Below are 27,382 nucleotides of genomic sequence, written 5' to 3' on the forward strand. Positions count from 1 at the left end.
TTTAGATTCTAAGAGCTCTACCTTGTTCTTGATGTATTTTTATAGAAGTTTACTATTTGAGAAATGACTATCTTCTTAACTTTCTGATAATACTAACTTTTAAAATGTCTCCTCATATGATTATTTCTGGTTCCTATGAATCTCTCTAGGCACATCCATTAGTTTCTTTCTTTTATATGGGGCTCTTTCCTCAACTGCCTGGTAGCACTTTGTTATACACATATCAGGAGTTTATGACATTAAAGGGCTGCTGATTAGAAGAAGCTTTATGGCATGGATAGAGCTTGTCAGCTAGTAGCTTTAACTTGAGATAATTGGGGATAAATGAGCTTCATTCAAGGGTGGGACTGGCTCCAAATATGAGATTCCCTGAGGTTTTCCTCCAGCTCTGTTCAGTTTCATAGGTTAAGGGTTCTCTAATCTCCCTGCTGGGGTGGAATGTGGTGGTAAGGATTGTCATACTTTTATCCACCAGAGTTATTAAAGCCAAGCAGCAGAGTTCCTGAGAGTCTCAAAATTCATCATGTGGATGTTCACTTAATTCCTCTCCTCTCTTTGTAGTAGCCTTTCTTGCTTCCCACGCTGTCTGTGAACCCAGATCTGGAGATTTTTCATTTAATTTCTCCACTTAAATCAAGCTCCAATGTCCTATTTAGGCTGAAGAAGGATAGATGCTAAACCAGAAGGGATTAGGGAGAAGTGGGGACTTGTCTGTTCCTTATATAGACATTCAACCCACCCCATTATTTTCAGCCTGTATCTCATTTCCTCCTTTTCAGTTCAGTTAAGTCACTCAGATGCGTCCAACTCTTTGCGACCCCATGGACTGCAGCAGGCCAGGCCTCCCTGTCCATCACCAGCTCCTGGAGTTCACTCAAACTCATGTCCATCGAGTCGGTGATGCCATCCAACCATCTCATCCTCTGGTGTCCCCTTCTCCTCCTGCCTTCAATCTTTCCCGGCATCAGGGTCTTTTGAATGAGTCAGTTCTTCACATCAGGTGGCCAAAGTACTGGAGTATTCTCCTTCTCAGATGCCTGCTAATTGTTTCTGGGCTTTTAAGGCTTGGATGGGCTTGCTTCTCACTAACACTTCATATTCAGTTATCTCTACTCTGTTTTCTTCTCCACCCACTTTACATCATCCAAAATATTGTTAGCATCACCCACCACTAGTCTGTATAAATTTATACAATTTTATCTTTTAAATTATTTTCATTGTGTTTTAGAAATAGCAGAGTACTACATGTGCATTCAGTGTATTTTCCCTGTTAAAAGTTTGAGAAACCATTTTTAATACTTTGAAATAATCCTCTCTAGTTTCTGTATGTGTGCTTAGTCACTCAGTCGTGTCCAGCTCCTGCAACCCCATGGACTGTAGCCCACCAGGCTTCTCTGTCCATGGGATTCTCCAGGCAAGAATACTGGAGTGGGTTGCCATCTCCTTCTCCAGGGGATCTTCCTGACCCAGGAATCAAACCCAGGTCTCCTGCATTGCAGGTAGATTCTTTACTGACTGAGCTACAAGGGAAGGCCCACTAGTTTCTGTATAGTAACCATTAATCATAATCTCATTTTAGTCAGTCAGTATAAATTATTGGTGTATAAGTTATAAATTATCAGTGCCTCATACCATCTAACATATCGACTCAGGGATATTGTTGTTTTAATTTAAATTTTCTTATAAGATTCAAACATGTAATAAGCTCATACAAGCAGTATTTTAATGTCACAAATGTAAACTCTCACTCAAATTCACATCTTTTGGATTTTAAGGTTGAAAAAAAATTCCATTTTGCTGTATGTTTTAGTAAGGATTTAGAGAAATTTCGATTTCTCCAGTGTTTAGAAGACTGTATGAACCCTTTTAAAAACCGTGGTGCTTTAGAGAGCAGTCATGTTTTGTTGAACTGATAAATGATTTCTCAGTGTGTTCCTTTCAATTCACAGGGAAATGTTGCTTCACAACCTGTACTCGGAAAAGGTAAATCAATAATCTCCTCATGACTTTTTTCTCAGATATCACAATACAAAGGGGTCTCTGCTTCCTGACAGCTTCTTGCTCTCCCTTCTCCTGTTCCCAGCACCCCTCCCCTCACCCCAAGGTCTCCTCTGATGTGTAGAGTCTAATCTGCTCCCGGCTAGAAAAATCAGATGATCACACTCGTTAAATTCAAGCTTAAAGTCAACATGAAAGACAATCTGATTAAAGCCCCATGAGTCATGCTCATGTGTTTTAATGCATGCATGTTGGATCAAAGCACTAAAACCACTGCAGATTCCTCAGTTCCTGAATAATGACTTGTGTGTGTGAAAGTGTGAGTTGCTCAGTCACGTCTGACTCTGTGACCCCGTGGACTTGTAGTTGCTCGGTCTTGCCTGACCCTGTGTGACCCCATGGAGTGCCACCAGGCTTCTCTGTCCATGGGATTCTCCAGGCAAGATTACTGGAGTGAGTTGCCATTCCCTTCTCCAGGAGATCTTCCCGACCCAGGGAGCGAACTCCCAAGGCTCAAATCCAAAAACAGTGTTGTGTGGCATGTGTATATATAACATTGTGGTTCCAGAAAGTGTACAGGAAATTTATGGCCTTGATAAACATAAAATAAGATTGCAGAATCACTGACTATGGAGATCAATTGTCCTATAGAAAGATGACAGTCACCATAGATCTTTCAAGTTTTTGTTCTTCTGTTGTCTGGGTCATCCCATCGCTTAATGTCAGTTTATAGCAGATTTTACATGCATTGTTCAGTTGCTAAGTCGTGTCTGACTCTTTGTGCCCCCATAAACTGTAGCATGTCGGACTTCCCTATCCTTCATTATCTCCCTGAGTTTGCTCAAACTCATGTCCATTGACTCAGTGATGCCACCCAACCATCTCATTCTCTCTTGTCCCCTTCTCCTCTTCCCCTCAATCTTTCCCAGCATCAGGGTCTTTTCTGGTGAGTCATCTCTTCACATCAGGTGGCCAACATATTGGAGCTTCAGCTTCAGCATCAGTCCTTCCAGTGAATATTCAGGGTTGATTTCCTTTAAGAGTGACTGGTTTGATCATACATAAAGCATAAGCAGCTAAATCCTGTTATAACTTTACAATCTCTAAAGAATGTGTGCACAAATTTATAAAAGGGTTTTCAGATTTTCTGGACACTCTGCTTACAAGGTAGGATTAAATTCTCCTGAGCGTATGAAAATGGGTCTCTGCATGGACCTCTACAAATCTGAGGCCTGCATGGAAATGACTATCTCAGGAAATATTTTCTCAAAAACAGACTTCAGTATATGAGCTCCCCTCTACTGTTTTCCATATCTTAATAACTTAGTATTTCACACCTTAGGTGTGTTTGACACTGTTGTCTTCTGCTCTGCACAGATGAAACAGCAGACTATGGAGTCAATGACACAGTCCATCCAGCTGAAGGAGTCAGTTTGGAAAAAGATTTGATCAGCCAGACAACAGCAACACAGGAAAAATCACAGGAGGAACTTACAACAATAAATAACAGTGTTTCTAAAGAAATATGGTTGGATTTTGAAGACTTCTGTGTATGCTTTCAGTAAGTATAAATTTTATAAGTGTGTGTAATATAATAAATATATAAGCCTTTGATTTTTAGCTTTCATGTAAAAGAGTTAAACCAGTGTTAGTCTGGTGTTGATCTAATAGTAAACAAAAATATTAGAAGGAAATATGGATGAGTTGATTGTCCACACAAAGCATGAGTAGCCAAACCAGTCTCAGGCCAATTTCAGCCTCTTCTCAAAGACTTATTTTTTGTTTAAGTTTATTCACCAAGAGAGATCATTTGCGTCCCTGTCAGGCAACTAGTTATTATTTTTCTCAGCTTTATTTATGTACAATTGACAGATAAAATTATAAATACTTAGTATGCATGGAGGATGGATGAACTGGGAGATTAAGATTGATATATACACTGCTGCTGCTGTTAAGTCACTTCAGTCGTGTCCGACTCTGTGTGACCCCATAGAAGGCAGCCCACCAGACTCCCCTGTCTCTGGGATTCTCCAGGCAAGAACACTAGAGTGGGTTGCCATTTCCTTCTCCAATGCATGAAAGTGAAAAGTGAAAGTGAAGTTGCTCAGTTGTGTCCAACCCTCAGTGACCCCATGGACTGCAGCCTTCCAGGCTCCTCCGTCCATGGGATTTTCTAGGCAAGAGTACTGGAGTGGGGTGCCATTGCCTTCTCTGGACATATATACACTACCATATGTAAACTAGATGTGGGAACCTGCTATATAGTACAGGGAGCTTAGCTGAGTGCTCTGTGATGACCTAGAGGGGTGAAGTGGGAGGGAGGCTCCAGAAGGAGGGGATATATGTACACATATAGCTGTTTCACTTCATTGTAATAGCAGAAACTAACACAACTTTGTAAAGCAATTATACACACACACACAAATGTGTACATGGTGATGAATTAAAACACATACATATTATGAAAGATCCCTCCATCCATTTCATTAACATATCTATCACCGCATATGTTTACCTTCTTATTTTGTGTGAGAACATATACGTTCTGTTCTTTGAGCACATTTTAATTATACAATGTAGTGTTATCAACAATACTCACCATATTTTACGTTAGATCTTCAAACCTTAATTCATCTTGTAACAGAAAATTTGTACTCTTTTTACCAATCTCTTCTTGTTTTCCCCACCCTCAGCCCTGGCAACCATGTTTTCCCTCTCTGAGTTGTTATCATTTCTTGTAATTGTCATCTATCTTTACCTGTTTTGCCTATAATTATTCATGTCTGAGAAACTTAATATGTAGTACTAGTCTGTTGCATATAATGACAATAACCTGTTATAAATGTTTTTCAGGACCCTATATATTTTCCACAAACCAAGTTCATATTGCCTTAACTTTCAAAAATCAGAATTCAAGGTAAATACATTATGATATCTTCTCTTTCACTTCTTAAATTTTTGATGGAATCATGCTAGTGAAAAACACTTTCAAATTTATCAAGCATTTCTAAACTTCTAATATAATTGTACTTTAAAAATTGTTAGAGTCTTCTACTAATTGCTTACCCAGACAATAAGCAAAATTCTGCTACCTGGTATTTCCAACTGTGATCCATCTGATTACGTTGCAGCAGTTCAACCCTGAGATGCATTATTCTATAAATTCACACTAAGGAAATTTTAACTTAGAAATAAAGGGAGGAAAAGCACAACAAATTCACTATGCATGCTTGCATGCTAGGTCTCTTTAGTCATGTCCAACTCTTTGCAACCCTATGGACTGTAGCCCGCCAGGCTCCTCTGTCCAGGGGATTCTCCAGGCAAGAGTACTGGAGTGGATTGCCAAGCCTCCCTCCGAGGGATCTTCACAGCCCAGGGATCAAACCGACATCTCATATGTCTTCTGCTAATTAATGTTCACTAACTTGCACACAATTCCTAAAACATAAGCACATTTTCACTATCATTTTTGCTATATCAGCCCACATTCTTGCCTCTGCTTGAAATTAATTCACGTTAGTCCTGCCCACTGCTTGAAGTTCATTCCCCTTCCTCTGGCCAGTGTCTACAAGTCCCTCAGAGCAGCACGGATGCCATGAGCCCTCCTTCCCTGGCCATAGAGTCTGAGTCAAGTATGCTCTCTCCAAGCATTCCGTGTGACTGTCCACACTCAAACACTTTCCTCCCTCCATCCTGACTGTATGGTCTTTCCTCTGTGTTCCTCCACCTACCTGTCCACTTCATGTCAGCATCTTAAGGAGGACTCTCTCCTTGTCTTTACCGTTGCAGTACAGGCCCTGGCATGAAGTAGAAACTTGGTTTAAAAAAAAAAATTGTTGAATGAATTAATGAACAAGTCTCACATGGAGTAGAATTTTGGAGAAGATGATGAAATGGTTCCTGGGAAACTAAATTACACTGAAACGTGCTTGTTGCTTGTATGGGGCCATGCAAGCCCCCAATGATAACTTAACATCTCACTGAGCTAATGAAGGGTTGGGGGAAGTAAGAAGGCTTGGAGATGACTTCTTCCTTTGCACTTGTACTAAATGAAAATGCAGACAGAGAAAAAAAACCTTTTTGAGCATCCCTCAAGAGGTACTTTGTAGCTGGTTGCCTGCTCTGAAAGTACGAATCAGCTCTGTACTAGGTACTGGGGCCGGCAGAATGACTGACCTGGCTCGGTAATCTGTCTACAAAATATACCCAGAGGATGCTTTGACTTTATGAAGATCAAAAAACAAACAAAGCAAAAGCAAACAAACAAAACCCAAACTGTTCATTGAGAATAGCAGAACCCAGTGTGTGGTATGCTCTGTATTTACCATTTACAGTTAATTTAGGAATGTCATCAGATTCAAATTACTGGCAACAATTAAATGATAGTCATTTATAGGTGCCCCCTCTGTTCCCAGCCTTGAACTAGGTTCTTTTTTGCATCAACTCTTCAAGGCAAACCCAGTGAAAAGACTATTATTATTATCAATTTTAAGGTTAGGAAACTGAGGCAGACCAGGTTTGGGTAAAATGCCCAAGACCACCAAACTAGTAAGTGGCACAAACATCAGGAGAACCAGATTTGTCCTCAGTGAAGCCTGTGCCTTTCTCACTACTGTACCTTCAGAGGAAGCAGATCCATGGCTCTGGAGCCAGACTGCCTGGTTTTGAATGCAGATTCACTTGGGATAAGACTCTTTGCCTCAGTTTACTTATTTATACAATGGCAGTGAGAGACCTACATCAGAGTTGAGAAAGGAATGAGAAAATTTGTGTAAAACACTTAGAAGAATACCTAATACTTAGTAAGTGAAATGCTAGCTGTCATTATTATTACCGAGAGCATTTGGCACATGAGTTTTTGTTATACATTGCCACCCTAATATGTGTGTGTGTGTGTGTGTGTGTGTGTGTGTGTGTGTTTGGACATTTTTATGAAGTGATGGTAAATACAGAATTTTATTTTCCTTTTAAAGTTCCAGCTTAGCAAAATAAAATGACAGCGTCCATTATGAGTCCCTTCATCCCCCTGAATTTTTTCTTTTTAACATCAATGGTCTGAGAAACTGATGACTTAGAGGATATTGTTAGTACCCAAAATTAACTGCCTTTAGTTTGGACTGCCTATGGTCTGAGGCTAGGCAGTCGTGATTTAGGGGCTTCCCTGGTGGCTCAGATGGTAAAGAATCTGCCTGCAATGCAGGAGACCCAGATTCAATACCTGAGTAGGAAAGATCCTCTGGAGAAGGGCATGGCAATCCACTCCAGTATTCTCGCCTGGAGAACCCCACACACAGATGAGCCTGGTAGGCTACAGTCCATGAGGTTGCAAAGAGTCAGACACGACTGAGCAACTAACACTTTCACTTTTAGTCCTGATTTTAGTGGCCACAGGCACTGCCTGCTGAACTAGGAACACAGAGTCTGAGGCTTGTCCTGTGCACACCCTTTAGCTGTCCTCATGGGTGATGTCATGGGAGCTGGCAGGGGCTTGCAAAGACGTCTCATGTCTGCACCAGGGAAGATTCCCTTCATGTGGCCTCCAGGGCCACCTCATCTTCAAATTCTCAGACAATTTAAAATGATGGCAAATGAGTTATAGGTAGAGCCTCCTCCTTGCTCACACAGGCTACACTGGCAAATCCAAGGTCCTTCAGAGTTTTAGACAGGGAGTATTTGAAACAACTGCCTCTATCACCAACATGTTGCAGACAAAAGAAAACAAAAGAAAATTAGTGTCAAATGCTAACTATTGGAAAACTGAGTGATGCAATCATTTTAAATAGTTACATTGCATCAAACATTTCTAGGAATCTTATTATACTTGATTATTAAGGATTTCTTTTTCACAATATAGCTTGTTTTTTTTTTTTTGCATTTCAACTTGTTATTTAAATATTGTTGTAAAATAATATAGAAAGCCTTTAAATTATGCTGCTGCTGCTGCTAAGTCACTTCAATCGTGTCCAACTCTGTGCGACCCCATGGACGGCAGTCCACCAGGCTCTGCCGTCCCTGGGATTCTCGAGGCAAGAACACTGGAGTGGGCTGCCATTTCTTCCTCCAACGCATGAAAGTGGAAAGTGAAAGTGAAGTCGCTCAGTCATGTCCGACTCTTCGCAACCCCATGGACTGCAGCCCACCAGGCTCCTCCGTCCATGGGATTTTCCAGGCAAGAGTACTGAAGTGGGGTGCCATTGCCTTAAAGTATAATGACAATTAAATTAACACATTTACCATACACCATCAGTCAAAATTATGTTGAAGCACTGGGAAATTGAACTGCAGTAATAGCACAATAATTGAAAGGCCAACATTGGAGTTAGGTATTAGTAGATAGACAGACTTACTTTTGAATCTAAGCTGTGCTACTTGCAAGCTCCGTGACCTTTGACAAATTACTTACCCTCTCTGTATTTCAGTTTCTTCATCCATAATTATAGATGTTAATAGTACCTACCAAAGATGGATTGAAATCATATTCATGTAATCCTTATGTGCCTGTCCACTAAGAGATATTCCAGTTTTGCTCAATACTTTCTTGCATGCCTCAAGCAAAAATCCAGCTTAGTTCTGGAGTGGGTAGCCTTTCCCTTCTCCAGGGGATCTTCCCAACCCAGGGAATAAACCCATGTCTTCCACATTGCAGGAAGATTCTTTACCAGCTGAGCCACAAGGGAAGCCCCTAGTTTGGTTCATTAGCATGCAATGGGCATAATTCTGAAGACCTTGTAGAATGAAGGAGTAATAGCAAAAACCACCAAGCAGCATGTGCTTAATCACTCAGTTGTGTGTCACTCTTTGTGACCCCCAAGGACTGTAGCCAGGCTCCTCTGTCCAGAGGATTCTCCAGACAAGAATACTGGAGTGGGTTGCCATGCCCTTCTTCAAAGGATCTTCCCAACCATTGGGTTGAACCCAGGTCTCCCTCATTGCCTGCAGATTCTTTACCATCTGAGCAGACAGGGAAGCCCAAGTAGCCTACATTAATACATTTCTATTCTCACCCTGTTTACTTATCAGGGACCTATTTTCTGAGCACTGCTCAGCTATAGGCTCGATTTCTTCCACTACTGTCGTTTCTGGAACAAACATACCCCCTTTCTTTACTCACCGAGGAAAGCTTTGGCTCTCTCTGATATGGTGGCCAGTCTCAGTGTCTGCAGACATGGGTTCCATGGACTGCTGCCAGCATGCACCAGTGTGATTTTCTTCCTTTCATTAAATCTGTAAAGTACTTGTTGTGGTGTCTAGAACACACTAAATGCTCTATGAATGTCAGATATTGTACTTTCATTAGAATTGGGAAATACCAGCAGGAACAGGCTGATACGAAATGCAACAGTTAGTCTATTTCTTGCAGTTTTCAGATGAACGTGTGTCCTATCACCTATTCATGGACAGTTTAAAGCCCATTGAACTGCTGATCTGCTTTTCTGCATTGGTACGCTGGGGAGAATCTGGAGGTAAGAGGGCCATGAGAAAATTGTAGTCTGAAAGCCCAGCTCACTTTCTATTCAGGGGAAATGTATACTACAAGTTTTAGACACCGAATGAAGGACCTTATTCCCTCTCTAGACCTCCTAAGATCTTCCTGCTCCTCTGACATCAAGGAGTATGCTCACTCTTGCCACCCATCTCTCTTTGTTCTGGTCATATGATCACCTCTTATGCACACCTAGTCCCTCTGTTTCTCTTTCCCCTTATACATGTCATCATTCTTGATTCTTTAAAAATCTTTTAAAAATCACAAGCTCTTTCTTCTTCGATTTGACTCTTCCAAAGGCCTTTGTCTCCACCCTGCCCTGGGCCCCTACTATCATGGTTTTATTTAGATTTTATTGTACTAATAACTGTATTATCTCAATCAATCTTAAGCTCTCTGACCCCCACCTGAAGCTCCAGTTCACTCTCTCTAGAATTCCCATCCCTACAATTCTTGGGCTGAATGGGGACCACCGTTCATCAACCTGACAACTTTTTCTGTGTCCACCCTCATCAGATCCTTATTTCTCTGAGTCCCAACACAGTTTCCATGGACCCTCATTGTATTTATTGGTGTTTCTTCACATGTGCCCTCAACACAAGTGCATTCTTACCCTCTCAAGTTATGTTCCTGACAAAACCCTAATACTGGTTGAAAATATCTCTGTGCCTGACCTGGGGTTGCATCAGAGCAGCTGAGTGTAACTGAAGAAAAAAATTCCTACTACCTAGCCCCATTTTAAATTGAGGACCACAAACCTCAAAAAGAATGAACAAAAAAATGACCTAAGCACTGTCAACATTCCCCAAGTTCATTCATCCTCCAAACTTTCATTCTTATGGATGGTTATTGCAAACCTGCAGATCTCTCTTCATCTTCAAATCTCCAATTCCCAGTCCATCCTTCCTCACTGAAGAGATAGAAGAGATCAGAAATGACCTACTCTTCTCCTCATATTGAACTCTCTGAAGCTCTAATCACCTTTGCTTCCTGTTCTGACAGAGAGACTGTTTCTTTTCTTCTCTAAGGCCGGTTTCTTGTGAACACATGCACAAATACACAAAACAGTATTCTTTGATTGACTTGTTTTACTAAAGCATTTATATGTAACTCAAATGAACAGCTCTGACCCTGCACAGGTATAAATATTTGCTGCATGCTTAATATTGAATTTCTTGCCTACCTTGATGGCAGAGACTATGGTTTTCCTACTGAGATATACCCAATGTTTTAAGTGGTATCAGATGTGTAGCAGGTAGGCAATAAATATTTGTTGAATAAACTTTCAAGACTTCAGCGGTGTGATTTTAGTATGTCTACCTAACCAACAGTTCCTAAGCTGCACCACATCCTAGAACATTGAAACTCCAAATGCATGGAAGTGTTTCAGATTACGTGGTGGCCTGTAACATTAGCTTGAGGGTTAGCTGCAAAACAAGGTAAGAAGTATTTTGCCCTCAGCTACCAATGAAGAATAATATTTTCTACCCATTTTCAGATTTTAAAAAGTTAATTAAAGTTTAATTAGATTGTTTTAATTAATTTACAAAATACAATTAAATTTAAAAGGTTAATTTAATTGAAATGAAAGTTTTGTTAATTATATTATTTCTCCACACACTTAAAGCTAAGAATCAAAGGTAAAAAACTTAGATAAAATGTAGCATATTTTGCCCTTGTTTTGACACTTTCTTAGGAAAATCTCTAATTTCCCCAGATATAGTAATTTTCCTCCTTTAAAATTGCATCCAGCAGGATATTGTGATTGCTGCTCTACATAAGAAAAGCAGTGGTATACTACAGTGAAATATCCCTGGCTGACCTCTTTTTTCCTAACTTTTCCATTCCTGGTTTCTTCACCTGGGGGAATGACTACGAGGAGAAAATTAGGAATAGGAATGAAGATCTTGCTTCCTCTTGAGTATTATTTCCCATAACTATTTACCCAGCGTAATTTCTAATGTTTTATGAGCATTTTCAGAATATGTCTAATTGTTGGTTGTTGTTAATATTATAATTATGTTATTATTATTAATGTCATATTGATAAAAAGCAATACTAGTGATGGCCAACTATACTCTCACAATTGAATTTTATATATATATAATTTTTTTAACTTTTCCTAAAGCTTTAACAAAGAACAGCCCTCCCATAGAGCCTGGACTACTTACAGTTGAGACGGTTTCTTGGAAATCTCTGAAGCCACGTGATCTTGTTGTGACAATTCACACCTATGCTACCAAGGCTACAGTGGTTCGCCTGCCTGTTGGGTATGGAATGACTTTATTTTTCCCATACTAAGAATTATTTGATGACTTGTAAACTTTTGACTACTAGATAATGAAACAATATGGAATCTAATATGTTGTTTCCTACAGTGATTTCACAAAGTATAGGTCTATCATCATGATTCTTGAGAAAAATAATTCTGGGAATGAATAAACTGAAGAAACGCTGTACCTTTTGGAAGATGCATAATTGTCAAAGAATCTGAAACGTCTTTAGTAAAGAGTACATTTTAAATGTGTTTAACCCAGTATTTCCTAAAATTAATTTATTAAAATGATCTTTTTGTTTTATTATGCCATAGTTCTTAATAAGGACCATGACTTTATTTAAAAACAGGCTGAAAAACAGCATTTTTTCTATAAATCTATAGTTTAACTGTAATTATTTTTAATTTTACCTGTAGCTTTATTTTAAATTAAGATATAATAGGTTAAACACATCACATTTTCCATTTTAAAGAAAAGATATATAATTGAAAAGTTTTCATGATTTTTGATAAGTAAAGTTCAAAATATTACATCATATTTCAGATAAGATAAATATTTTGCTGAATTTCCCAAGATCAATCATGATAATTCTATGATTAATGAAAAGCTATGGCTCTTATTCAAAAAGCAAAACCCAAGCAACAAAATAAAGTGCTAAAATAATCTATGGCAAGCATCAAATATTCCTAGAGGAATAATGAATTTTTAAAATACTAGATTTTTTACATCTCCCCTAAAAACTCTAGTATGGAAAGATTCTTCCAAAAATCATTATTCTGTCTGAGTGCTCATTCATCAAGATGACCAAGGATGGAGAACTGATAAACAATCTACTTTTATCTGGGCTTCCCTGCTGGCTCAGACAGCAAAGAATCAGCCTGCAGTGCAGGAGACCTGGGTCCAATCTCTGGGTCAGGAAGATCCCCTGGAGAAGGGAATGGCAAACCACTCCAGTATTCTTGCCTGGAGAATTCCATGGACAGAGGAGCCTGGCTGACTACACTACAGTCGATAGGGTCACAAAGAGTAGGATACAACTGAGCAGCTAAACACTTTCACAGTTTACTACTCCTATCTACATTTCCCCCCAACAGGGACCTAAGCAGCCACCAGGAAGGTTTAAGACATGCTCTCAGTCCTCTCCATGGTGCTACAACCTGGTAGGAGGGGCATAAGCAACATACATGAAGCTATGCATTTGTGAGAAAATGACTATGAAATCTACAAAGCACTTGGCCAATGTGAATTATTACTGTTGTGAGGGGGAAATCGGGACCAGTGTTTTGCAATATGCCTGCAGTGCATGGGAGATGTCTCCAACATGTACAACTTTGTCATTTAGTGTGACCACTTTTATCCAACATAATTGGTGAAATGTAGATTCCATGCTCTCTGAGCATTCTTTCAGAGTAAAAATTCATCGGTCATTACCTCATCTGTGTTACAAAATTCAGCCCATACTAACCTCTGACTTCATTTGAGCACAAAGTATCATCAAGAAGCTAGCAGAGGCAAGGACTACAACAGAGGAGAGCCTCGATCTGTATTTAGTGTCCACTCTCTTTAGGAGACACATGCTGCTCTTCACTGCATACTCCCCCGTGGGCCACTCCATACACATCTGCAGCATGGTGACCTTCGTCATTGGGGATGAAGATGTTGTGCTACCCAACTTTGAGCCGGTAAATTGGTTAGCAACTGTGATTTGTTTGTGCGTGCTTTAGTTTCAAAGATCTTGAACTAAATCATATTTCTATTTATTTATTCAACTTACTCATTTTTTTACTTTTTAAAACTATTAAGTATATTCTGTAAGAAGTTATCAAATATGACATGTTAATAAGAAGTCTAAACTCTGTGGGGATACAAATAAAATCATTTTATTTTAAAAATAATTAATATTTTTATTTCATTTAATTTTATTTACTCATCTCTGCTCTGGTGAATTCCCTTACACATCTGTTAACACATAAGGCAGATCCCATAGTATCAATAGTATTGTTCCATTGAGAAACATAAAGGATCAGTACAGACTTTTTCAATGCAGGTTAAATTTCTGATATTTTATATGTTCCTTTCCTCCTTCTTTGTCCTGAGGAAGGGACTTGGATTCAGGGAGAGAGGATCCACAAAAGGGTCAGTCATTTCTTCATCTGCTTTTAACCTCTTGGTTTTTCTAGCTCCTTGGCTCTGACAGGGTCTGAAAGAAAACAGAGATAAATAAATCTTCCTTCAGGCCCTGTCTTGGTTTAGACGTCCTCTCAAGGACATCTTTAGACATATGCATATGCATTTTGGGAGATAAGTATTTATAGGGCCTTTCTACTGCATAATTCAGCTTTACCTGCTCCTCCAATCTATCTCCATATATCACAACTTCGTATTAGTGAGATGAGATTCACTTAGCCAGTCAGTAAACCTCTTGTCCAGAGCAGTAGCAGGATGGCTCAGAACCAACTCCGTGCTCATGTTTTCATGGCCCAGATACGCTCCAGTCACGCGTTCTTCCCTCTGCAGGCAGTGGTCCTGAAGGATGCCCTATGGCTGCCTCTTCTCTTTCTGCACCACCTCTCATCAGACCTAACTCCTGCTCAGTAGACACAGAAGGATGATCATCCAGCCCATCTTCTATGTCGCTTAAACCCTTGATTAGATTTACCCTGCTTATTTTAAATTCTTGTTTTTTCTCTTAAAAAAAAAGTATTTTTACTTGAATAAATCAGTGTTATCTAAAAGAAATTGTACTAAATAAAACTGTATAAAGTGAAAGTGTTAGTCGCTCAGGCATGTCAGATTCTTCAAGATAACTATAAAATAAAGGCAGCCAACTTAATTGCCACCATCATATGATTTAGATGAATAATAAATATGCTTAAGTGGTAAAGAATCCTCCTGCCAGTGTAAGAGACACAAGAGACGCAGGTTCAATCCCTGAGTCAGGAAGACCCCTGGAGAAGGAAATGGCACCCCACACCAGTACTCTTGCCTGGAAAATTCCATGGACAGAGGAGCCTGGTGAGATACAATCCATGAGACCTCAAAGAGTCAGACAAGCCTGAGTGACTGAGCATGCATAATGATATTATAATTTAAAAAAAAAAAACCTTCAGGGAACTTGGGGATTTTTAGCGCATAAGCCACCATCTCCTTGCGTGGCCCTGAAATAAGCCTTTCTCTGCTTCAAACTCCAAACAAATAAACAAAAAAAATTTTTTTTTCATAGTATGGCTTATCTAGTTGGTTTCTTTTTTATTTTTTGAATTGAAGTAGAATTGATTTACAGTATCATGTTAATTTCAGCTGTTCAGCCAAGTGTTTCAGTTTTAATATATATTTTTTCAGATTATATTCCATTATAGGTTAATTAGAAGATATTGAATATTGTCCCCTGTGTTATATACTAAGTCTTTGTTTCTTATCTCTTTTATATGTAGCAGTGTATATCCGTTAAACCCATACTCCTAATTTTTCCCTCCCCTACCTGTTTGCCTTTGGTTAGTCATAGTTTGTTTTCTATGCCTATGAGTCTCTCAGTTTTGTAAATAGATCCATTTGTACTTATTTATTTTATTCCACATGTGATATCACACAGTATTTGTCTTTATGTACTTAATCACTATGATGTTCTGTAGGCCCATCCATGTTACTGCAAATGGCAGCTTTTCATTCTTTCTTATGGCTGAGTAATATTCCAGTGCTGTATCCACGCATTGACTGATAGACATTTAAGCTGCTACTATATATAGTGCTATGAACACTGGGGTGCATGTATGGAACTTAAAAGCTTTTGAACAGCAAAAGAAACCAACCAAATGAAAAGACAGTCTATGGAATTGGAGATATTTGCAAATGATGTGACTGACAAGGGGTTAATTTCCAAAATATACAAGCAGCTCATACAACTCACTGTCAAAAAACAACCTAATAAAAAATGGGCAGAAGACCTCAATAGACATTAGAAGACATTCAGAAGATTAACAGGTATATTAAAAGATGCCAACATTATTAATTATTAGAGAAATGCAAAGCAAAACCACAATGAGGTATCACCTCACATAGGTCAAAATGGCCATCATCAAAATATCTACAAAAAATAAGTGCTGGAGAGAGTATGGAGAAAAGGAAACCTTCCTACACAGTTGGTTAGAATGTGAATTGATACAGCTACTATGTAGAACAGTATGGAGGGTCCATGGTGGTGGTGCTTTAGTCACTAATTCATGTCCAACTCTTGTGACCCCATTGACTGTAGCCTGCCAGGCTCCTCTGTCCATGGGATCCTCCAGGCAAGACTACTGGAATAGGTTCCCATTTCCTTCTCCAAGGGATCTTCCTAACTTAGGAATTGAACCTGGGTCTCCTGTTGCAGGCAGATTCTTTACCAATTGCGCTACGAAGGAAGCCCTTAAAAAACTAAAAAGAGGACTACCATATGATCCAGCAATCCAGCTCCTGGACATATGTCCTGGGCTTATATTCAAAAAGATGTATGCACCCCAATGTTCATAGCAAAATTGTTTACAATAGCCAGGAAATGGAAGCAGTTTGTATCTTTAGGTGATTTAATTCCCTAATTAACTATTTGGGTCTGTGAACTCATATTTTCCTGGGATTATTGACTCCTCCATCTTATAAAAGTTATTAGGGCTGACTTTTAGGCCCCAGTAGTCTTCACTTGTAATCAAGAAGGAAAGGGGGATATAGATTGGTTCAAAAGCAGAGAGACTCAAGCTTCTGAGAGCCATCCTTGATCACTCCCAGTGCTACCACTTAACCAGGTGACTTTTCTGGTCATGGTTTCATTTCAGGGAGAAACTATTAAGAAGAGATTTTTCCAAAGCTTTGAGGGGATTAGGAGAAGGTCAGGGGGAAGTAAATATATTAATATGGCAAGTCAATTGCCTCTGTTTTCATCAGCTTCTCACTCCATTCTCATACTATTCCTGCTGGACTAGTCCTTAGAATTTCTACAGGGAACTGTGGAGTGATGATATTGCCCCTAAGGAAAGGGGCAAAAACAGACCTTGCAAAGTTTTCCTCCTGCATGACCCTCTTCAGGCTGCCTGTAAGCACCTTCTGCTCTGCAACTTCTCCGTCATCTGCAACACCTCAGGGTTTTCTCCATCTTTAAAAATAAGTTCCTTCCTGATATCCCTGTCTCCTTCTTGCTTTACTGTTTCTTCAGAGTTTATAGCAGAAGGAAGTCAGAAGCCCGTGCTAGTTCACCCTCTTGCCTTTTCTTTCTTTTTTTTTTTTAATTGCTCTCTCCCTGAACTCTTCTCTGCCCTTCAGCCATCAGATACCACACAGCTGTCAGACTAATTCCTAGACGTTCTTCAGAACAAAGGTTGGATATTAATACTGTGGAGAAATTGTCCCTGGCCCCCAGTGGGGTTAGTGCTCTTTCTGTGTGTTCCTACAAGAGCAAGAATCAGGTTCCTTGCTCAACATCTCTTTGATCATGACTCCTGGTGAAATACTTTGATCAAGTAAACCCTCCATAAATAACTGTTGAGTCAGTCACATAACAGATTTTTAATATATTAACAGAAACTAAATCTTTGTAAACCTAATTACACCTAAATAAATGAAAATGAAGCTGAGTACTATTCTTGGTCTTCACAGGAAAGCTACCGATTTACAGAGCAGGCTTTAACAATTTTGAAAGCTGTTGGAAATGTGATTGCTAATTTCAAAGATAAGGCTAAACTTCCTGCAGCCCTGAAGGATCTGCAAACAGCTCACTACCCGATCCCCTTCCAGGATAAAGAGCTAACTGCACAGCACTTCAGGGTAAGTATGTTCAGGCTATACGGTTCCTGGAAGAAAATGTTCTATTTGTAATAATATATCTTATATTTGATAAGATCCCCTAAATCAGAGCTGAGAAAATGTTTTGGATGAAGACAACTTGGAAAGTGATGACAGTAAGCAGAAATGAGAGATTAGGAAGAATGAAATGAGAAAGAAAAGCATATTTGTTAAAGGATGTGATAATGATTGCTGTGGGTTACTGGGGCTCAGTCCTCCAGCGGATCCTGGTGAACTGTGGAGGGTATCCCTCAGAAGCATCCTACTAAAGGATGAGGTGACTGTACTATTTATCCACCCACTCCTTCCCCACTGATAGGTGGATGCTCTCGAGGTATCAGTATTTCCTCACACTTTTAGAGCTAAGCAGCTTCCTAGCTTTCAGTTCAGTTCAGTCCAGTCACTCAGTTGTGTCCAACTCTTTGCGACCCCACGGACTGCAGCACGCCAGGCCTCCCTGTCCATCACCAACTCCCGGACTTTACTCAAACTCATGCCCATTGAGTCAGTGATGCCATCCAGTCATCTCATCCTCTGTTGTCCCCTTCTCCTTCTGCCTTCAATCTTTCCCAGCATCAGGGTCTTTTCCAAGGAGTCAGTTCTTCACATCAGGTGGCCAAAGGATTGGAGTTTCAGCTTCAATATCAGTCCTTGCAATGAACACCCAGGACTGATCTCCTTTAGGATGGACTGTTTGGATCTCCTTGCAGTCCAAGGGACACTCAAGAGTCTTCTCCAAAACCACAGTTCAAAAGCATCAATTCTTTGGCATTCAGCTGCTGGGGTCCAGCCCCGCTGGATCCAGGGTGATTCAAAGGTGGGGACGAAGTCGGCGTCCTTGGAAAAATACATATTTAATTACAGATATATAGAGAGATTAGAAATGGATAGTGTAGTAGGAAAATTAGTGGAGAAAAAAAGGCTGAATAACTTGGTTTACGTGGAATAGCATCCATGCTCCAGATGGGAATTCAGCCAGAAAAATGGGGAGCAAGAAAGAAACAACATGGGGGAATCAGTCTTTCTGGAAACTGATCCAATTTCTTTATTTTGGGGTTTGCTTATATAACTTTTGTTACACATAGGGATGAATACAGAGTCACATGGGGGTCAGCAGTCCTGACCTTTATCAAAATCAGGTGCTTCACCTAAAAAGGTCTTAAGGATTTTACATCATCTTCTGGCTATGAGACCTGCTGACATCTTATGATCCTTTCTTTCTGATAACCAAAAAATTTATTTCTTCCAAGGGTGTTTTTTCTTAAACCAGGCACCACCCCCCAAATAAAGTTACATTACTATACGGTGAGGGTGTAGTTACAATCAAGAAAGGAATTTATTTAACCCAAGGTTAACATGATTAATCTTAAAGGTTAATACTTATTTCTCCTATATGCTAGTTATATTCATTATAAGGGCAGGGAACATGGAGATTTAGCAGCAAACATCATCCCAACAAATGAAATTCCTTTCCCCAATGTTCCCCTTAAGATCTATTTAGTCTTAAGATATGATAAAGTTACATTTTTACATAGCAAGGACACAGTGATTTATAACAAAGTACAGTGATCTATTACAAAAGAGAAAACCCATTAACTCAAAAAGTCTAGTATTGCTAACCTTAAAAACTACTATATTTCCTTTTCTATATTCCAAATACATTGATTAATATATTCCCAGGTGCCTAAGGATATGGAGGCCTGGAGGCAATCATTGACTCAACAATGAGAAAAGCCCTATGCTAATTAAGACTTTCAAAATACTCCAAACTCTGTGCTGTTTATGGTTGAGAGGTAGTAAACAATTTTGTTCGTAGTGGCAGGAGTATAGATAATCCTGTCACACAAGCTAGTTTGCCAGCAGAGAGGTTTGACCTGAGACACCCTTGTCCCACCCAGGGCAGGGAATTAGCAGCAATTATTGGCACAACAAATGAAAAAAATGCTTCACCAATATAATTCCTAACCAACCCACTATGCTGACAATTTCCAACTTCCCAAAGGAATTTGCCTTTAGCAAGTCTAAAATATCTCGTGCCTCTCAGGTTGGGAGGCTGTAAACAATCACATGTGGCCAGACGAACCTATACAGTTGGGCTAGATAACCTTCACAGGAGTCCATAAGCTGAAACACTCTTGTCATGCCCAGGAATTTTTATTGCCTTGGAGCTGCACGTTTACTCCTTCTCCGAGAGAAACGGCTATGGGGGAGAGAGCCCCGTAAAGTCAGAGGTGTAGGTGAGAGCATAAAACACACTCTGGTTTTGGGGTAGATGCTTGGGAACAGGGGGTTTCCTGAGGCTTGATCATGCCTTTGCATATGCCAAGACTCCTTCCTCAAGACTTTTGCCATGGGCGGAGTTCCTCACGCTGGCCCCCGGCATTCAGCTTTCTTTATGGTCCAACTTTCACATGGCCACTGGAAAAACCATAGCTTTGACTAGGCAGACCTGTGTTGGCAAAGTAATGTCTCTGCTTTTTAATATGCTGTCTAGGTTGGTCATAGCTTTTCTTCCAAGGAGTAAGCATCTTTTAATTTCATGGCTGCAGTCACCATCTGCAGTGATTTTGGAGCCCCCAAAAATAAAGTCTGACACTGTTTCCACTGTTTCCCCATCTATTTCCCATGAAGTGATGGGACCAGATGTCATGATCTTCATTTTCTGAATGTTGAGTTTTAGCCAACATTTTCGCTCTCTTTTACTTTCATCAAGAGGCTTTTTAGTTCCTCTTCACTTTCTGCCATAAGGGTGGTATCATCTGCATATCTGAGGTTATTGATATTTCTCCTGGCAATGTTTGATTCCAGCTTGTGCTTCATCCAGCCCAGCATTTCTCATGAGGTACTCTGCATATAAGTCAAATAATCAGGGTGACGATATACAGCCTTGACATACTCCTTTCTTGATTTGGAACCAGTCTTTTGTTCCATGTCCAATTCTAACTGTTGCTTCCTTACCAGCATACAGATTTCTCAAGAGGCAGGTCATGTGGTCTGGTATTCCCATCTCTTGAAGAATTTTCCACAGTTTGTTGTGATCCACACAGTCAAAGGCTTTAGCATAGTCAATAAAGCAGAAGTAGATGTTTTTCTGGAGCTCTCTTGCTTTTTTTGGTGATCCAATGGATATTGGCAATTTGATCTCTGGTTTCTCTGCCTTTTCTAAATCCAGCTTGAACATCTGGAATTTCATAGTTCACATACTGTTGAAGCCTGGCTTGGAGAATTTTGAGCATTATTTTGCTAGCATGTAAGACGAGTGCAGGTCAGGAAGCAAAAGTTAGAAGTGGACATGGGACAACAGACTGGTTCCAAATAGGAAAAGGAGTACGTCAAGGCTGTATATTGTCACCCTGCTTATTTAAATTATATGCAGAGTACATCATGAGAAATGCTGGACTGGAAGAAATGCAAGCTGGAATCGATTGCCGGGAGAAATATCAATAACCTCAGTTATGCAGATGATACCACCCTTATGGTAGAAAGTGAAGAGAAACTAAAAAGCCTCTTGATGAAAGTGAAAGAGGAGAGTGAAAAAGTCGGCTTAAATCTCAACATTCAGAAAACGAAGATCATGGCATCCAGTCCCATCACTTCATGGGAAATAGATGAAGAAACAGTGGAAACAGTGTCAGACTTTATTTTGGGGGCTCCAAAATCACTGCAGATGGTGGCGGCAGCCATGAAATTAAAAGACGCTTACTCCTTGGAAGAAAAGTTATGACCAACCTAGATAGCACATTCAAAAGTAGAGACATTGCTTTGCCGACTAAGGTCCATCTAGTCAAGGCTATGGTTTTTCCAGTGGTCATGTATGGATGTGAGAGTTGGACTGTGAAGAAGGCTGAGCACTGAAGAATTGATGCTTTTGAAGTGTGGTGTTGGAGAAGACTCTTGAGAGTCCCTTGGACTGCAAGGAGATCCAACCAGTCCATTCTGAAGGAGATCAGCCCTGGGATTTCTTTGGAAGGAATGATGCTAAAGCTGAAGCTCCAGTACTTTGGCCACCTCATGCGAAGGGTTGACTCATTGGCAAAGACTCTGATGCTGGAAGGGATTGGGGGCAGGAGGAGAAGGGGACGACCGAGGATGAGATGGCTGGATGGCATCACGGACTCGATGGATGTGAGTCTGAGTGAACTCCAGGAGCTGGTGATGGACAGGGAGGCCTGGTGTGCTGCGATTCATGGGGTCGCAAAGAGTCGGACACGACTGAGCGACTGAACTGAACTGAAAATGAGTGCAATTATGCTGTGGTTTGGAGATTCTTTGGATTGCTTTTGTTTTGGATTGGAATGAAAACTGACCTTGACCACTCCTGTGGCCACTGCTGAGTTTTCCAAATTTGCTGGCATATTGAGTGCAGCACTTTCATAGCATCATCTTTTAAGATTTGAAATAGCTTAACTGGAATTCCATCACCTCCACTAGCTCTGTTTATAGTGGTGCTTCCTAATGTCCACTTGACTTCACATTCCAGCATGTCTGGCTCTAGGTGAGTGATCACACCATTGTGATTATCTGGGCCATTAAGATGTTTTTTGTATATTTCTTCTGTGTATTCCTGCTTCTGTTAGGTCCATACCATTTCTGTCCTTTATTGTGTCCGTCTTTGCATAAAAAGTTCCCTTGGTATCTCTAATTTTCTTGAAGAGATCTTTAGTCTTTCCCATTCTATTGTTTTCCTCCATTTCTTTGCATTGATCACTGAGGAAGGCTTTCTTATCTCTCCTTGCTATTCTTTGGAACTCTGCATTCAAATGGGTATATCTTTCCTTTTCTCCTTTCCCTTTCACTTCTCTTCTTTTCATAGCTGTTTGTAAGGCCTCCTCAGACAACCTTTTTGCCTTTTTACATTTCTTTTTCTTGGGGAAATAGTCTTGATCCCTGCCTCCTCTACAGTATCACGAACCTCCGTCAGTAATTCTTCAGACACTCTATCAGATCTAATCCTTTGAATCTATTTGTCACTTCCACTGTATAGTCGTAAAGGATTAGATTTAGGTCAAACCTGAATGATCTAGTTGGTTTCCCTACTTTCTTCAATTTCAGTCTGAATTTGGCAATAAGGAGTTCATGATCTGAGCCACAGTCAGCTCCCAGTTTTGTTTTTGCTGACTGTACAGAGCGTCTCCATCTTTGGCGGCAAAGAATATAATCAATCTGATTTCGGTATTGACCATCTGGTGATGTTCATATGTAGGGTCTTCTCTTGTGTTGTTGGAAGAGGGTGTTTGCTATGACCAGTGCATTCTCTTCACAAAACTCTATTAGTCTTTGCTCTGCTTCATTCTGTTCTCCGAGGCCAAATTTGCCCATTACTCCAGGTATTTATTGACTTCCTACTTTTGCCAGCCTCCTTTACTGAAAGCCTTAAAGGAGTGATACAAAACAGGGAGTGGTACCCCTGTTCACTATTGACGTTTCAGTGGATTTTTGTTGTGGTCCTGAACTGTCAGTGGCATCATGGCTTGCCTATACCCTCTAAACCTTATAAACTAAACCTCTTTAGTTGTGACAACTAAAAATGGTTTCAGATATTGTCAAATAGCCCCTGAGGAGTAGTGTTGCTAGAGTTAGAAATTAAAACACAGGATACCCAGTTAAAATTTGTTTTATTAAGGACGATTTTTAGAGTAGTTGCAGGTTCATCACAAAATTGGGCAGAAGGCATGGAGACTTCCCATATATCCCCTACCCGACACACACACTTCCCCCATTACTTACCAGCTTCCCCCATGAGTCGTACATTTCTTACATACGATGAGCCCAGTCAAAGTCCGCAGTTTACATTAGAATTCACTCTTGGCATACATTCTATGGGCTTGGACACATGTATAATGACATAGACCTATCATTGTAGTATCATACATAGTAATTTCCCTGCTCTAAAAGTCCAAAGTGTTCTGCCTACTCATCCCTCCCCTCCCCCAAGCCCTGGCACACACTGATCTCTTTATTGTCTCCATAGTTTCGTCTTTTCCAAAATGTCACAATGTAGTCTTTCTAGATTGGCTTCTTTGACTTAGAAATAGGTATTTAAGTTTCCTCCCTGTATTTTCATGACTTCATAAGTCATTTCTTCTTGTGTGCTAAGTTGCTTCAGTCATATCCAACTCTGAGACCCTATGACTGTAGCCCACCAGGCTCCACTGTCCATTGGATTCTCCAGGCAAGAATACTGGGGTGAGGTGCCATTTCCTACTCCAGGGGCTCTTCCCCAACCAGGGACTGAACCCACTTCCCTTAAGCCTCTTGCATTGGCAGGAGGGTTTTTTTTTTTACCACCAGCACCACCCGGGAAGTCCCATTTCTTCTTAGTTCTGAACAATATTCCATTGTCTGGATATAGCACGGTTAATTTATTCACTTACTGAAGAACATCTTTGTTGGTTCCAAGTTTTGGCATTTATGAATGAAGTGGCTATAAACAACTATGTACAAGTTTTTGGGTGGACATATGTTTTCGATTCCCTCAGGTAAATACAAAGGAGTGTAATTGCTGGATCATATAACAAGAGTATTATAGCTTTATAAAAAATCATCAGACTCTTCAAGAGTGGTTGTACCATTTTTCATTCCCATCAAAATGATTGAGAGTTTCTGATATTCCATATTCTAGTGAGAATTTGCTGTTGTCAGTGTTCCAGATTTGGGCTCTTCTAAAGCACAGTGGTAAGTCATTTTAATTTGCATATCCCTGATGACATACAATGTGAAACATCTTTTGATATGCTTATTTGCCATCTGTATATCTATTTTGGTGAGGTGTCTGTTAAAGTCTTTGGCCCATTTTTAATCAGGTTGTTTGTTTTCTTATCATTGCATTTTAAGTATTCTTTTTGCAAATATTTTTTTCCCAGTCTATGAAGTCATTAGAGAAGTCAAAGCCTTCTCATTCTCTTGGCATTTTCTTTACAGAGCAGAAGTTTTCATTTTAGTGAAGTCCAGCTTATCAATTCTTTCTCTTGTGTGTCGTGGCTTTAGTGATGAATACATAAAGGCACTGCCCTAGCCAAGGTCATCTAGCTATTCCCCTAACTTATCTTCTAGAAATGTTATACTTTTACATTGTACATTTTACTGTTTATTTTGAGTTAACTTTTGTGAAGGGTGCATGGTCTCTGTCTAGAATCATTTCACTCAGCCAATTTTTAATTTCATATAAGAAAAACAGTATGTACAATATATAAGATACAATTATATTAGAAATTACTTATACTAGAAATTTAATTTCCCTGTTATTCCACTTTAACTGAGCATAAGGTGTCGTTGAGGAAAGATAATTAAGAACAGTCTTCAAACCGAGAAAAACTCCACAAAGGGAGAAGAAAAAGAAAATCATTGCATAAACCTTAAACTAGAATGTGATACACATCAAGGGCAATCTGCTAAAGAGATTGCAAGGACCCAAGGAAATTTCTCTTTTGTATAGTTCATCAGATAGAGTCCATTACATACATATTCTCAAGATAAATGATAAATAGTGCTTAAGTAAAAGGATTTGATGGCACCATTTATTACACATAGTGAATCCTAAATTCACCTGGCATTTGGGGTGACCATGTGCATGAAGGGAAAGGGGTTTTCCTGAGACCAGAATGACTTCCTAAGAGCTCATGGAGAGGGAGAAGTATGACTGGGTGAAAGTCACCACAAATAGTGCCCAGGGGCCCTACTGAGGGCTTCCCTGATGGCTCAGTTGGTAAAGGATCTGCCTGCAATGTGGGAGCCTGGGTTCGATCCCTGGGTTGGGACAATCCTCTGGAGAAGGGAACGGCTACCCACTCCAGTATTCTGGCCTGGAGAATTCCATGGACTGTACAGTAAGAGTCAGACACAACTGAGCAACTTTCACTTCATTTCACTTCAGCCCTACCTAATCCATCAAGTGCTTTACTCCCTGTGAACATGTAAATAGCTACAAGTAAACAAGCAGAAATGTGCTGTGGTTATCATCACCGATAGTATGATTGGATATATGGAATCTGTCAACAGTTCAGGATAAAAATCATGAAAAAAAGAACTTGAAAGAAGGCATATGTGTTCTGGTTGTAGTCTAGAAACCTTCCACCAGTCCTCTTTGGTGAAATAAAGAATGAATTGGCATCAACACTTCCCGAATGAGAGTCAGTGTCTTAAGAAAATAGTCAGGGACAAAAGAAGAATGCTCTTTAGACCCTGGTGCATCTTTCAACAACACAAAGAACATAACTGTACAGAAAACACACATGTTAAGTGCTTGCAAAAAGTGATTTGCAAGAGTAGGAGTCTGAGTATGAATACATTTTTTGAATACTTAATCAATGAAGTGAAGTGAAGTTGCTCAGTCATGCCCGACTCTTTGCGACCCCATGGACTGTAGCCCACCAGGCTCCTCAGTCCATGGAATTTTCCAGGCAAGATTACTGGAGTGGGTTGCCATTTCCTTCTCCAGCGGATCTTCCCAACCCAGGGATCGAACCCGGGTCTCCCGCACGGCAGGCAGATGCTTTACCGTCTGAGCCACCAGGGTCGGTATCAATATATGTAGTTTATTTTATTTTTTCATATATGTTTAAATGTAACATGTGATGAAAAAGTTATGCCTAAATAAATTTAAAAGAGGTTTCTGAATAGGAAATAAATACTCACAGATGATAGAAAGTGATAAAAATCTTGAATGGCATATATTCTTTCTTGAAGCACATGAATTAATAGTGTATCTTACAATAAATGGCATCTCAGAATAAGAGAAACCTGGTATTTAAGTTGCTTAGGCATAAGAACATTATTTTTTATCTTACACTGTATCACCTCAATTAATTTAATATTAATTTTGGTTAAATATATATTATAAACATTGTGTTGATTAAATCTTATTAAGTTAAAATTTATCAGATGTTAAATAAATTTGGTCTCTTGTTGTCCAGTCATGCTAATGTCGCCCTGGCGGTATTCTAAGCTCAGTTGTGTCTGACTCTTTGCAATCCCGTGGACTGTAGCCCACCAGGCTTCTCTGTCCATGGGATTCTCCAGGCAAGAATACTGGAGTGGGTTGCCATTTCCTTCTTCAAGGCATCTTCCTGACCCAGGGATCGAACCCAGGTCTCCTGCATTGCAGGCAGACGCTTTACCCTCTGAGCCACTAGGGAAGCCAAATCTTATTAAGTTAAAATTTGTCAGATGTTAAATAAATTTGGTCTCTTACCAGATGAGGGAGTCTTCAAAGAGTCTTCTGTTAGATGGTGTGTATATCTGAGAAACAGAAAGTTTTTCAGAGCCTCTCTGACTATGTAAGAGTATTTTCTTGATTTAGAAAATATACTAATACATTCAATCTTTTTCAGGTTTTTCATATTTCTTTATGGCGTTTAATGAAAAAAGCTCAAATAACAAAACCTCCACCCAACACCAAATTTGCATTCCGCGCTGTGGTTTTGGACTTGGATTTACTCGATTCTTCTTTGGAAGAAGCTTCTTTAGGTACTAATTAATTTTAGGTGTTTATGTGACCAAGAAATTCCTAGCTTTATAAAGGATACATAATTTGAGGAAAATGCACCCAAAATTTTTGTGACCTAGGTAGAATATGTCAGTATTGACAGTTGTAGGGTTCAAGCTTTGCCCTGAGAAAGCTCAAAAGTTTCCAAAGATCTGACATGTGTCCCCTGTTCCACGTATTTCCAGGGAAGCCCAGAATATCCCAGTTTTATTTGTTCCTGACCTTAAAAAGCAGACCGTCACCTATCTATATAGTACAACTTGAGGGATTCTGAAGATATTCTGATCTCAGTACCCCTCATTTCTTCCTTTTCCAATGCTCTATTCCCAC

General features: G+C 39.8%; 1 protein-coding gene across 1 annotated transcript in view; it reads left to right on the plus strand.

The window, feature by feature from the left end:
• ADGB (androglobin) overlaps positions 1-27,382 on the plus strand; it is a 187,519-nt gene that overhangs the window by 88,486 nt on the left and 71,651 nt on the right. The window contains exons 14-21 of the mRNA XM_069599306.1: positions 1,950-1,983; positions 3,376-3,559; positions 4,852-4,915; positions 9,359-9,461; positions 11,610-11,751; positions 13,325-13,439; positions 17,383-17,550; positions 26,898-27,033. Of these exons, the coding sequence (XP_069455407.1) occupies positions 1,950-1,983; positions 3,376-3,559; positions 4,852-4,915; positions 9,359-9,461; positions 11,610-11,751; positions 13,325-13,439; positions 17,383-17,550; positions 26,898-27,033 (946 nt within the window). The remainder of the gene's footprint in view (positions 1-1,949; positions 1,984-3,375; positions 3,560-4,851; positions 4,916-9,358; positions 9,462-11,609; positions 11,752-13,324; positions 13,440-17,382; positions 17,551-26,897; positions 27,034-27,382) is intronic.

Source organism: Ovis canadensis, chromosome 8 (assembly GCF_042477335.2).
Source record: "Ovis canadensis isolate MfBH-ARS-UI-01 breed Bighorn chromosome 8, ARS-UI_OviCan_v2, whole genome shotgun sequence".
NCBI classification, from domain to species: domain Eukaryota; kingdom Metazoa; phylum Chordata; class Mammalia; order Artiodactyla; family Bovidae; genus Ovis; species Ovis canadensis.